Source organism: Hemitrygon akajei, chromosome 9, assembly GCF_048418815.1.
Source record: "Hemitrygon akajei chromosome 9, sHemAka1.3, whole genome shotgun sequence".
Taxonomy (NCBI): Eukaryota; Metazoa; Chordata; class Chondrichthyes; order Myliobatiformes; family Dasyatidae; genus Hemitrygon; species Hemitrygon akajei.
Window position 1 is genome coordinate 104201714 of NC_133132.1, and position 14691 is coordinate 104216404.

At 41.2% G+C, this 14691-nt stretch overlaps 1 protein-coding gene across 2 annotated transcripts in view; it reads right to left on the minus strand.

Annotated features, from left to right (window-relative positions):
- Positions 1-308: 308 nt before the first annotated feature.
- gfral (GDNF family receptor alpha like) overlaps positions 309-14691 on the minus strand; it is a 61415-nt gene continuing 47032 nt past the window's right edge. For both annotated transcript variants that reach the window (XM_073056704.1, XM_073056703.1), the window contains 2 exons: positions 6767-6851; positions 309-735 (listed from right to left, as the gene is read on the minus strand). In XM_073056704.1, coding sequence (XP_072912805.1) covers positions 687-735; positions 6767-6851 — 134 coding nt within the window. In that variant the 3' untranslated portion in view covers positions 309-686. The remainder of the gene's footprint in view (positions 736-6766; positions 6852-14691) is intronic.

The window sequence follows — 14691 nt, forward strand, 5'->3', positions numbered from 1 at the left end:
ACTGTTGGTGTCAAACTGTTAGTCTCAGCTGTTCCTTTGGATTCATCAGCTATGTGGAGAGGGCACCAGGTGCATGGGCTCCAGCTTGCTCTCCATATCATGTTGCCCTAGTTTGCTTATAGGCTTGTGTATTTACTTCATTAGACAGCTAGGACACAACATCCTTGGTCAACCTGGACTAACAGAGGGCCAAGAAGCCAATAAATCCTTTAGTGACATTGAAAGAACCACTTTAAAATTGTTTTGAATTATATTTATTAGAATTAATTTGGATTTAACAATAAATTATTTAGTACAATACAGTGAGTTATAAAAGCAACAGGGAAGCAATGCATTCATTGAAGTGTCTTGTGAACATTAACAGGATCAATGTGAATTGTCCTCATTGGCAATCTGGATGGAAGTTAGCTCAATTATAGTATTAATTCTGAAAACACTTCCCCATCAGACAAGGCTCTCTAATGAAAGCTGATAATCACAATTTTAATTATTTACCCATCCCTTATATCAGATGTTAATTTAGTTTATCCAACACACCATATCGGAGAACTTTGAAAACCTGACCACAAAAGACAGCTTTGCACATGCATAAAGGTGTGGAATACACAAGGTGTCATAAAAACTTTATTCTTCAACTTGAAACATTCACCTCAACATTTCCAGTGCATGAGAATTTTTGTCTTCCGCTAACACGCAGAGTTCTTCGCAGTCTGTTCTTCGGAGCTCTTTGACAATCTGAAAAGAAGCACATTGTGTGGGTGTTCTATTCTCAAGACGCAGTTTCAGATGTGAACTTACATTCAGAGGCCACTTTATTAGGTACACCTGTACACCTACTCATTCATGCAAATATCTAGTGGCCACTACTCAAAGCATAAATGTATGCAGATATGGTCAAGAGGTTCAGCTACTGTTCAGACCGAACATCAGGATGGGGAATAAATGTGATCCAAATGATTTTGACCGTGGCATGATTGATGGTACCAGATGGGTGGGTTTGAGTATCCTAGAAACTGCTGATCTCCTGAGATTTTCATGCACAGCAGTTTCTAGAGTTTACAGACAATGTTGCAAAAATGAAAAATATCCAGTGAGGGCAGTTCTGTGAGAAAAAACACCTTTTGAATGAGAGAGGTCAGTGGAGAATGGTTCAAACTGACAGGAAGGTGACAATAACTCAGATAACCACGTGTTACAACAGTGGTGTGCAGAAGAGCACCTCTGAACAGACAACACATCAAAACTTGAAATGGATGGGCTGCATTAGCAGAGGACCATGAATGTATATTCAGTGGCAGCTGTACCTAATAAAGTGGCCTCTGAATGTACATTGCTTATTCATTGACTTCTCCGGCAAGGAAAATGGGCCTTTCACACTTTTCATCAGAGCCATTGAAACAAGCCATGGCTTCTCTTATCAAAACATTTCTCTCAGAACCAATCAGTACATATCAGATCCAGTTAAGATGGCACCATTAAGTGGTGACTCTTTGCATGCAACTCTGATGGGAATCATTAAATATTCCCATTAAGGACTACTGCAGCTGAAATCCTTAGTCACAGCCATGGGTACCTCAGGAAGCAGCATCACTTTAGAACTTTTAAAAAACCTCTCAGTACTCAAAATCAATGGATCCCAGACTGCAGATTCAGGTCGCGAGTGCAGTTCCCCTTTAAGAAAACAGAAGTCTGCTTGTTTACAGGTACAATTGAAACTTCAAGGCCCTAGACCTTCACTCTGGACTATCCTGGCGGTGAATGTGCAATGTCTGGAAAATTAAATTGAGGGTCATCAGGGACTGGTGTGTCCTTTGCTTCATGAAAACATGGCTGTCTCCTACCATTTTGGATGCAGCACTCAAGCCCAAGGTTTTCACGATCCACCAAAAAGAGAGGACAGCTGAGTCTTTTAAATGTAGAGGAGGTGGGATATGCTTTATGCTTAACTCATTGTGGTGGTCATACATGGAGTTCTGTCCCTGTCCTGCTCACCTGACTTGGAACGTCTAGAAGTCAGATGTCATCCTGTTTATCTGCCAAAAGAGTTTTCACTCCGTCATCCTGGTAGAGATGTACATTCCACCTCAGGCCAACTTTCGGCAGACACTGGAGGAGCTGAGCACTGTGATCAGCAGACATGAAACAGCACACCCTGATACCTTCCTTATCATTGCAAGGGAGGTATTTCAACCAGACCAGCTTGAAGAACTTTGAACAATGACCACCAATGTGGGAAAACACAAGAGCCAACGCACTTGACCACTGTTATATCACCATCAAGAACATTTACTGTGCTATCCTATGCCACCCTTTGGAAAGTCCAATCACTTAGCTGCACTTCTGTTCCCAACATATAGGCAGAGACTAAAGACCACTGCACCAGTGGTGAGGACCAAGAAGGTATAGTCAAGGGAGACAGAGGAGCACTTACATGACTGCTCTGAGTCAATGAACTGGACAATATTCAGGAATTCATCTTCAAATCTGAATGATTACACCACAGTTGTCACTGGCTTCAAGACCTGTGTGAATGAGTGTGTGGCTTTGAGATCATACTGGACATACCCAAACCAAAAGCCATAGATGAACCAGGAGATTCGTAGTCTGCTAGATCTGTGGCATTTGAGATTGGTGATGCAGAACCATACAAGAAGTGCAGGTACAATCCATTGAAGGCTATTTTAAGAGCGAAAAACAATTCTGATTGAGATTAGAGACAGAATCAGATGTACATCAACTCTGGCAGGGGTTGCAGGTGATTACTTACTACAAGGTGGAACTGAACATCTTGAATGGCTGTGATGTTTCACTCCCAGATGAGCTCAACATCTTTGATTTGAAAGGGAGAATAAAACTACACCTGTGGGAATCCCTGCAGCATCTGGTGGTACTGTAACCTCTATCTCAAAGGCCAACGTCAGAACATCTTGCAAGAGGGTGAACCCTTGCAAGGCTTCAGGCCCTGATGGCATACCAGGGCTCTAAAACTCAGTGCCAGCCAGCTGGCAGGAGTCTTCAAGGACATCATCAATCTTTCTCTGCTGAGGTTGGAGATTTCCACCTGCTTCAAAAGGGCAACAATTATACCAGTGCCCAAGAAGAGCAGGGTGAGCTGCCTCAACAACTATCACCCAGTGGCACTCACATCTACTGTAATGAAGAGCTTTGAGAGATGGGTCATGAGTAGAGTTAACTCCTGCCTAAGCAAGGACCTGCACCCACTGCATTTTGCCACAATGGAGGGAATCCCATTGGCTCTCCACTCGGCTTGGGATCACCTGGACAATAGTAATATTTATGTTGTTGTTGATGTTCCTTCTCATGCCTTGTGGTGCATTGTGTGGCATTTTTGCCTTTTCAATAGCATTTGGCTGTTTTTTACAAAGCTGAGTTGCTAGCTTGATGCTCAGAGCTGGCCGGATTCGAACTTGAGACTACTTGCCTCGAAGTCCGCTGCTGATGCCCCTCACCACCAGCCGGCTAATATCTATGTGAGGCTGCAGTTTATTGGTTACCAGCTCAGCGTTCAACACAATCATACCCTATGTTCTAATCAACCAGCTCCAAATCCTGGGCCTTTATACCTCCCTCCTTGACTTCCTCGATCCACAGTCTGTGTGGATCGGAAATAACATCTCTTTCTCACTGACAATCAACACTGGAGTACCCCCAGGTTGCGTGCTTGGCCCTCTGCTCCACCCTGTCTACACTCACGACTGTGTGGCTTGGCATAGCTCAAATGCCATCTATATATTTGCTGTCGACACAACTATTGTTGGCAGAATTTCAGGTGGTGACGAAGAGGGATACTGGAGTGAGTTAGATCAGCTAGTTGAGTGGCGTTGCAGCAATAACCTTGCACTCAACTTCAGTAAGACCAAAAAACTGATTAAAAAGTTGAAAGGGGAAGTTGAGGGAACACACAACAATCCTCATCGAAGGAACAGCAGTGGATAGGTTGAGTAGCTTCAAGTTCCTGGGTGTCAACATCTCTGAAGATCTATCCTAGGTCCTATATATTGATGCAATTACAAAGTGGCTATATTTCATTAGGACTATGAAGAGACGTTGGTATATCACCAAAGACAGTCTCAAATAATTTCTACAGATTTACCGTGGAGAGCATTTTAACTGGTTGCATCATCGTCTAGTGTGGAGGGGCCACTGTACAGGATCAGAAAAAGCTGCAGGACGTTGTACTCTCTGCCAGCTCGGTCATGGGCATTCACCTCCCCTGCACTGAGGACATCTTCAAAAGGTGATGTCTTCATCATTAAGGACCACCATTGCCCTGGTACAGGAACCTGAAGACACACACTCAATATTTCCAGAACATCTTCCCCTCTGCCATCAGATTTCTGAATGGACAATGAACCCCTGAACACTATCTCACTATGTTTTCCCTCTCTTTTTGCACAATTTTATTTACTGAGATACAGCATGGAATTATATGCATCTGGCCCTTCGAGCCATACTGCCCAGCAATCCCCGATTTAATCCTAGCCTAATCACGGGAAAATTTACAGTGACCAATTAACCTACTAACTAACACAAAACACACTGCAGATGCTGTGGTCAAATCAACACGTACAAACAAGCTGGATGAACTCAGCAGGTCAGGCAGCATCCATTGAAACGAGCAGTCAATGTTTCGGGTCAAGACCCTTCATCAGGACCGAAGAAGGAGGAGGCAGGGGCCCTATAAAGAAGGTGGGGGGAGGGTGGAAGGTGCCAGGTGAAAAACCAGAGGAAAGATCAAGGGGTGGGGGAGAGGAAGCAGGGAGGGGATAGGCAGGAGAGGTGAAGAAGGAATGTAAGGGGAAAGCACTATGGGTAGTAGAAGAAGGCAGAATCATGAGAGAGCTGATCAGCAGCTGGAAGAGGAGGCAGAGTGAAAGTGGGATGGGGAAGGGAGAGGGAGGGAATTACCGGAAGTTGGAGAATTCGATGTTCATACCAAGGGGCTGGAGACTACCCAGACGGCATATGAGGTATTGCTCCTCCAACCTGAGTTTGGCCTCACCATGGCAGTAGAGGAGGAGATGTATGGACTTATCCGAATGGGAATATCCTACTAACTGGTACATGTTTGGACCATGGGAGGAAACCAGAGCACTGGAGGAAATCCACACAGTCACAGGGAGAACATATAAACTCTTTACAGGCAGCAGCAGCAATTGAACCCGGGTCTCAGGTACTGTAAAACATTGTGCTACTGTATTTTTAATATACACTTATTGTAATTTATTGTTTTTTGAAATTATGTATTGCAATGTACTCTGCCACAAAACAAAAAAATTGATGGCTTGTGCCAGTGATATTAGACCTGATTCTAATTTTGTACCTCCATATGACAGTCCTCAAATGCTTCTTGACCCGTTACCTGCTGGGAAGGGTTAGGGTTAATGATTTATGGGGATGCTACGTTGGTGCTGGAAGTGTGGCGGCACTTGTAGGCTGCCAAGCACAATCTTTGCTGATTTGATGCAAATGACTCATTTCACTGTATGTTTCAATGTACATGTGACACAAAAAGCTAATCTAAAAAATACAGCAACGATGGCACAACAGCAGAATGTGCAAAGTATAATAGATAGATAGATAGATAGATAGATAGATAGATAGATAGATAGATAGATAGATAGATAGATAGATAGATAGATACTTTATTCATCCCCATGGGGAAATTCAACTTTTTTTCCAATGTCCCATACACTTGTTGTAGCAAAACTAATTACATACAATACTTAACTCAGTAAAAAATATGATATGCATCTAAATCACTATCTCAAAAAGCATTAATAATAGCTTTTAAAAAGTTCTTAAGTCCTGGAGGTAGAATTGTAAAGCCTAATGGCATTGGGGAGTATTGACCTCTTCATCCTGTCTGAGGAGCATTGCATCGATAGTAACCTGTCACTGAAACTGCTTCTCTGTCTCTGGATGGTGCTATGTAGAGGATGTTCAGTGTTATCCATAATTGACCGTAGCTTACTCAGCACCCTTCGCTCAGCTACCGATGTTAAACTCTCCAGTACTTTGCCCACGACAGAGCCCGCCTTCCTTACCAGCTTATTAAGACGTGAGGCGTCCCTCTTCTTAATGCTTCCTCCCCAACACGCCACCACAAAGAAGAGGGCGCTCTCCACAACTGACCTATAGAACATCTATAGAACAATGGTCCAGTCTGAGAGAATGCAAAAGGAAATGCTGAAGTGACGATAATGGGAGAGGTAAAGTTAAGAGCCTGGGAATGTGGCAGCACCTCTGGGAAGGGGATGTGAAAGATAGGGGTTTCATTCATGCCACTGACTGAAAACAGTTTCTACATTCTCCCTGGGACTGCATGGGTTTCTTCCATATGCTCCAGTTTCCTCCCAAATTCCAAAGATTTCCAGATTCGAGTTAGTGAGTTGTGTGAAAGCTATGTTGGTGCTGGAAGCAAGACGACGCTTGCTGGCACAATCTTCAGACTGTGCTGGTTGTTGATGCAAAAGATGGATTCCTCTGTATGTTTTGATGTACATATGATGAATAAAGCCACTCTAATCTAAAGCATGTAAATAGACTTGGAATCTCCACAATAAAATATTTGGATGCGGTAATATCCAGTCCACACATGTAATTGTATTACAATCTCCATGCACGTGAAAAGTGTTTTGACCAATAAATGCAGCTGGTGTTACAGTAACCCAAATAAGATCTCACTGATGCAGCTTGATTTACTGATGGAAATGTTGATTTCAGAGAGGATATAAAGGCTTACCTTGTCTTGCATAAGATGACAGTAATGACAACCCCCAAGACTAACGTGACTACACAGACATAGACAATCGCACATATTGTTATACCTGGGGACAAAAATGGACAGTGAATCTTTATTGCCTTTAAAATTTTATATTCTATAATTCTAATATTATAATTTAAATTTTAGCAGAAAAGGTCATTGCTAGCAGTCTACCATCACGATAGGGCTTGTATGCATCCAGAACAGAAAAGGAATTTTCCAGGGCAGAAAAAAACCATTGCGGACAGTACCCACCCAAAAATCTTCCTTTCCAAAATCTCCCAGCTGGATCGTGCTATAAGGTATTAAAACAAAAAAACTAAACACCATCTTAAAAGGTTCTTCGCCCAGGCAGTTAATCTGATCAATCATCCCAGTTAACACCCTTGCTCCCCTTTCTATTACCTCAGTTACTGCACTGCATTGTAAACACTTTAAACCACCTTTTAAAATGCTGTTTACATTGTAAATACAAATGTGGTATTTATGTATATTTGCACATTTATTCAATTTTTGTACTTCTACCTTATTTTATATCATTATTTATTCTTTATTATTGTTGAATGGTGCTTTTTGTTGCATGCCATGTCCTGAACAAAACGCCTTAATTCCCCCTAATACACGTAAGTTTTTATATGGTGATTAAAGTTGTCCCCTCAACTACTTTAGTCAATTGTCATTAAGTGGTCTCTTTGAAACTAATGAAAAATTCAAAGGGATGTATCACACATGAAAGGTCTGTGAATTATTGTTAGTGCTCTATGCATGTTGGAAATACTTTTGATGTCTCTCATGTGGAGTAGCATTGATTGTCTTTACCCCATCAGTACTATACTTTCGTCGTGAGTTAGAGAGAATAGAACAAGTAAGAGAAAGGAAGATCTATTACTTTTCATTAATGTGAAGTTCAGTCCTGAATACTCTGAAGCCACTTAATCTCCAGGTTTACCTATAATGAAGACAGTGAAATTGTCTGTTACTTTGGCATGGTGAATAGTTATCATATGGCCGTCACCTTTTGACCTCTTCCCTGATGCCTTAAGGCAGTGCAAGCCATTTAAATCAGGAATGCCTTATAAAGATAATAAATTGCCAAGAAAGAAAATGATTATTTATAAAGGTAGTAAAACTGAAAAGAAGATGGGGCAATCTAAAGTTCAAAGTAAACAGCACATTGATTTATCTTAGGCCTGTTTTAATGCCCTGTATTTAAGACTGCTGTCTTTGAGAAAGACTCCCCTCTGCTAAGTGACACAGGCTGGGCAGATTGCCATGAGGAAAGTTGATTCCATAGTTTACAGACTTGACCGTAAATAACAAACACCTGGTTTAACTTTTTCTAACCCCTCTACAAGGGCTTCTGAAAGACTTTGTTCATTAGATTTTTATTGGAATTCCATATGCAGTTCATAATAAAAGACCATTAGGGGAAATAATAAGACCATAAGACATTGGAGCTTTTGCTCATCTGTAGATGTTCTTCACCAGGATTATCTTTGAAAGCCAAATCCTACTTCATGCTGTGTTAAGACCATAAGGCCATAGAAGCAGAATTAGGCCATTCAGCCCATTCGCCTGCTCTGCCATTTGATCATGGCTGATTTATTTTTCCTTCTCAGCCCCACTCCTCTGCCTTCTCCCCACAACCTTTGCCAGCCTCATTAATCAAGAACTAATCAAACACCACTTTAAATATACCCAGTGACTTGACCTCCATAGTTAATCTGTGGCTATGAATTCCATAAATTCACCGCTGTCTAGCTAAAGAAATTCCTCCTCATAAAGGCAATTGTAAAAAGTGCACTTTCCTTTCTCAGCAAACTAAAGCAGAAATATTTTTAGGCATGCTGGCCTGGATTTGTGTTCCATGCAAACATTTATTAGTTTATCCTGTGCCTGTTCTGGTGAATTGGGTAGTTTATGAGCGAATGAGTGAATTTCAGAGAGACTTGCATGTTCTAGTACAGGAGTTGCTAAAAGTTAAGAGGCAGCTCTCACTGTCACAGCGAAGCAGCGAGCACAGTCAAACACCCCATACACCCCAAGCATTCCCTCTTCTGCCCCCAGAAGAAACAAAAGTTTGAAAGCACATACCACTCTGCAGTGAAGGAGGATGCAAGGTAGAGGTGACTGGAGGTAAGTATAGTGGGGATGACAGAATTAAGTTTTTAACAAATAGTGGTGAGTGTGTGGAATGGCCTGCCTGGAGTGGTGGTAGAGGCTGATAACCAAGTAACCAACCAAGTCCTTCAGCACTTTGCGGGTATTGCACCCAGAGTTAACGCGCCTAGTCACAGGGAGAACTTGCATACTACACACAAACAACTCCTCTGCACCCAAGTCTCCAGCCCTGCAAAGCAGCAGCTTGATCTGCTGTTCCTGAGCTGGTCCAGCATGAATTAAAATTCAATATTCAAGATTCAAGTTTGTTTAATGTCATTTCAAGTACACAAGTGTAAAGGAGAATGAAATAATTGTTACTCCAGATCGGATGCAGCACAAGTAAAAATTCAATTAGATAAATAAAACAATAGTAAAAAAAAATCACCATACATATATAGATACATAAAAAAGCTTATATACATAGATTGATTGTATGTCCATAAAGTGCCACGAGGTACAAGACTCTCTGTACATAAGATGACTGACAAGAAATAATGATGTAGTGGCATTGGGGGCTGTGGAAGGGTAGGCTAGTGGGTGGGAAAAGTAACTGGTAGTCCTTGTGTGGATGCTATGTAGCGTCCTCCCTAATGGGAGTGGGACAAACAGTTCATGAATAGGATGGGTGGGGTTCTTCATGACGTTACTGGGCCTTTTCCCAGCACCTTCTGTATAAACTGTACATCCTCGATGGCAGTTAGGCTGGTACTGTTGATGTGCAAGACAATTTTGACTATCGTAGATTGATTGTGGAAATTTTTGGAATTCTACTTGATGCTGGGAATACATCTTACATTATATATATATATATATATACATATAAAATTACCATGTTCTTTATTTTCAGAAGGAAACCAGAGGTCTATGAGTCAGTAGTCATCAGAGGATCAGAGGTGGAGAGGGTCAAAACTTTCAATTCCTGAGTGTCTCTATCTCAGAGGACCTGTCCTGGACCCATCATACAAATATAATTGCAAAGAAAGTACAACAGCATCTTTACTTCTTCAGGAGTCTATGGAGATTTGGTATGTCAGCAAAAACCTTGGCAAAATTCTATAGATGTGCGGTTGAAGGTGTGTTCATTGGCTGTATTACAGCCTGGTATGGGAACACCAATGCCTTTGGGTGGAAAATCCTACAAAAGGTAGTGGATTCTGCCCAATACATCATGGGTACAACTCTCCCAACCACTGAGCACATTGACATGAAACATTGCCGTAGAAAAACAGCTTCCATCATCAATGATCCTCACCATCCAGGCCATGCTCTTTTCTTGCTGTTGCCTTCAGGTAGAAGGTACAGGTGCTTCTGGACTCGTACCACCAGGTTCAAGAATAGTTACTACCCCACAACCATCAGGCTCTTGAACAAAAGGGGATAACTGCAATCATTCTATTTCTGATGTTCCCACAACCAATGGTCTCACTTTAAGATCTTCATCTTGATATTTCATGCTCATTATTTATTGATACATTGATATTTGCATTTGCCCAGTTTGTTGTCCTTTGATCCTGGTTGTAGTAACTGCTCTATAAATTTGCTAAGTATATCCACAGAAAAAGTAATCACAGGGTTGTATGTGGTGATATGTATGTACTCTGATAATAAATTTTACTTTGAACTTAACGTGGTTTTTTTGTGCTGTATCTGATCTGGAGTAAGAATTATTTTGTTCTCCTTTACATTTGTGTACTGGAAATGACATTAAACAATTGCCTTCTTGAATTCAATTATGAAAGCTTCATCACGAATTCTGTTGACTTACCCATGTGATCTTAAGCTGGGTCACGTCATGGCTATTCTGACCATAACATTCAAGGCAAGTGGAATAGAGGAATAATTGATACAGTTTCAAGCCTTTGGTGTTGCTTTTTGCTTTAGATGTGGTCTAGGGAATCACAGTCAAATACTTCATGTTTCTGATTCCAGTAATCCAAAATTTGGCTTTGGAAAGCTAAACCAATTTAGAAAATGTGGTTAGGATTAGAAATTGGCTTTGAATTGTCTAATGGCCTGAAGCAGTTCGTGTACAATAAGGGCGATGACGAGGTTGGAGCAGCAAAGTTCATTGTTGCAGCCTCTTCGGAGTGAGGTGTGTTACAAACCACTTTAAAAAGGAGAGGAAACAGCAGTATGAGGAAAAGAGTTCGACAAAAGACCATGGGACATGGAGGGAGAATTGGGCCATCAGACCATCGAGTCTGCTCCGCCATTCCATCATGACTGATTTATTGTTAAGAGGAGTTGTGGTTCCTTTTATATATTAGCTCTATACTATCCATGATTTTGACAGCGTATATTCCTTTCTTTTTTTGTACTTCTATTGGAGTATGTATTTGATATAACTTCTCTGAGTTGTATTTATTCTTATTTTTTTAATCAATAAAAATATTGAAAATGAAATGGTTTATTATTCCTCTCAACCTCATTCTCCTACCCTCTTCCCATAACCTTTGACACCCTTACTAGCAAGCACTTATCAGGCTCCACTTTAAATATACTCAATAACTTGGCTTCCACGGCTGTCTGGCAATGAATTCCATAGATGCACCACCCTCTGGCTAAAAAATTCCCCCTCATCTGTATTCTAAAAGGTCATCCTTTTATTCTGAGGCTGTGCCCTCTGGTCCTAGTCTCCTTCATTGTAGAAACATTCTCTCCACATCCACTCTATCTAGGCCTTTCAATATTCAGTGGGTTTCAATGAGATTCTCCCTCCCTGTTATTCTAAACTCCAGTGAGTACAGGCCAAGAGCCATTAAATGCTCCCCAACCGTTAACCCTGTCATTCCCGTCATCATTCTTGTGAACCACCTCTGGACCTTTTCCAATTTCAGCACATTCTTCCTTAGATAAAAGTCCCAAAACTGCTTATAATACTCAAAGTGTGATTTGATGAATGCCTTATAAAGCTTCACCATTACATCCTTGCTCTTATATTCTAGTCCTCCCAAAATGAATGTTTGCCTTCTTTACCACCGACTCAACGTGCAAATTAACCTTCAGGGAATCCTGCACAAGGACTCCCAAGCCCCTTGCGTCTCCGATTTCTAAATTTGCTCCCCTTTAGAAAATGGTCTATGGCTTGATTCCTTCTACCAAAGTGCATGAGTATACACTTCCCTGGTTTCCTCTTAAGAAGGATGTAGAAGCTTTAGAGAGCATAAAGAGCAAGATTAACCAGGATGCAGTCGGGACTGGAGAGCATGTCTTATCAGGATAGGTTGAGCAAGCTAGAGAAATGCTTGTCTCTCTTTCACTCTTTATACGATACATTGAAAAAAAACTTTTGGTATCCTCTTTTATATTATTGACTAGTTTCCCTTCATATTTCATCTTTTCTCTCCTTATACCTTTTAGTTGCCTTCTGTTGGTTTTTAAATGCTTTCCAATCTGCAAACTTCCCACTAATATTTGGTATATTTCATGTCCTCTCTTTTGCTTTTATGTTGTCTTTGACTTCCCTTGTCAGTCACGGTTGCCTCATCCTCCCTTTAGAATAATTCTTTTATCTTTGGGATGTATCTATACTGCACCTTCTGAACTGACCCCAGAAACCCCACCATGATTGTTCTGCCATCGTCCCTACTGGAATACTGATTCATATGACTTTATCCTCTCCCTCTTAAACTGCAGGGAGAATTCTAACATATTATGATTATTAATTCTTAAAGATTCTTTTACCTTAAGCTCCCTGATCGAAGTTAGTTCATTACACAATATTCAGTCCAGAATTGCCTTTCCCTTAGTGTGCTCAATGACAAGCTGCTCTAAAAAGCCAACTAATAGGCATCCTACAAATTTCCTCTCTTGGAATCCAGCACCAACCTGATTTCCCAAACTACCTGCATATTGAAATCCCCACTATTATCGTAACATTGTCCTTTTCTCATGCCTTTTCTATCTCACATTGTAAAATGTATCTCACATCCTGGCTACAATTTGGAGGCCTGTATATAACTCCCATCAGGGTCTTTTTACCCTTGCAGTATCTTAACTCTGCCCACAAAGACTCTACATCTCCCAATCCTACATCACCTCTTTCTAAGAATTTGATCTCATTTTTTTTTACCAACAGAGCCATCCCACCCCCTTGAGCTACCTGCCTTACAATACGTGGTGTATCCTTGGATGTTAAACTCCCAACTACAATTTTCTTTTAGCCACGACAGAGTGATGCCCATAACATTGTACTTGCCAATCTCTCATTGCACTACATCAACTACCTTATTCTGTGTATTGTGTACCTTCAAATATAACACCTTCAGTCCTGTATTCTTCACCTTTCTGATTTTTCTCCAAATATTATACTTTAACTCAGCCCACTGACTGCAATTTTGCCCTATCCTCTGCCTGTCCTTCCTCACTGTCTCACTCCACACTGCATCTACTTGTATACCAACTGACCCACAATCAGCCCTATCATTCTGCTTCCCATCCCTCTGCCAAATTAATTTACACCCTCCCCAACAACTCTCGGAAACCTGGCTGTAAGAACATTGGGCCCTCTTGGGTTCAGTTTTAATCCGTCCTTTTTATAAAGGTCATACCTACCCTAGAAGAGATCCCAAGATCCAGAAATCTGAAACCTTACCCCCTGCACTAATTCCTTAGCCACACATTCATCTGTCAAATCATCCTATTCTTGCCCTCATGGATGCATGGAACAGGTATCAATCCAGAGATTACTACCCTGGAGGTCCTGCTTTTCATCTTTCTACATAACTCCCTCTATTCTCTTTTCAGGACCTCCTCCCATTTCCTACCCATGTCATTGATACCAGTATGTACCGTGACTTCTGCTGCTCACCCTCCCCCTTTAAAATGTGGATATCCCTGACCCTGGCACTTGGGAGGCAATATGCCATCTAGATGTCTTTTTTTCTATGCACTGAATCTCCTGTCTGCTGCCCTAAAATAGAATCCCCTATACCTACAGTATTCCTCTTCTCCCCACTTCTCTACTGAGTCACAGAGCCAGCGTCAGTGCCTACTAATAGTGGGGTTTACAAGAACACCCAAGTTGGATGTGGTCTGCCACAAAGGTCATCAACTATGGATATAAGTAATAGCTGCAAATTGGAATAAATCTCAGTATCAACCACTCAGTGTATATCTAACCAGATAAAAGCTTTCTGTCATCCACATCAGACAAGGCTGCCTCTTCTTCCCTCTCTTCTTTTGATGAATAGACCTGGACACAAAATATTAACTGTGTATTTTTCCCTCTCTGCAAGCCTGCTGTGTTCTTTTCCAGCATTTTCTGTCTTTACACCACCTCAAATGTCACATTTTGGTCATTTTACATGGAATTTTTCAGATCTGAAGCCCCAGACTTAGAAGCAAGTACTGTGACCTCGAAATCACCCCTGGACTTCCCAGATGTTTAAATTACCTGTATCTTGCTACTTAAATCATATCCTCACAGGGACACCACTGCGGTACCTCAAGGGGTTAGAACAGATTAGCAGCTAAAATCACAACCTGTACTCAATACCCCAGGCAGCCAATGAAGACCATGTTGAAACAACTGTTTGATTCTTTTGAAAGAAAGATTGGAGCAATTTCAAGCTTGGAATCTCCCCGAGGGATTCAGGTTAAGAGATATAAATTACTCCAGTGGTTTATGACATTATTTGAACCTTTCAATGAGATTACAATCATGTAATCGTTTCCATATACCCATTATTCTTTGTACATAACAAATGTAAGATAGCAAATTGCTATTATCACTCTAGCTT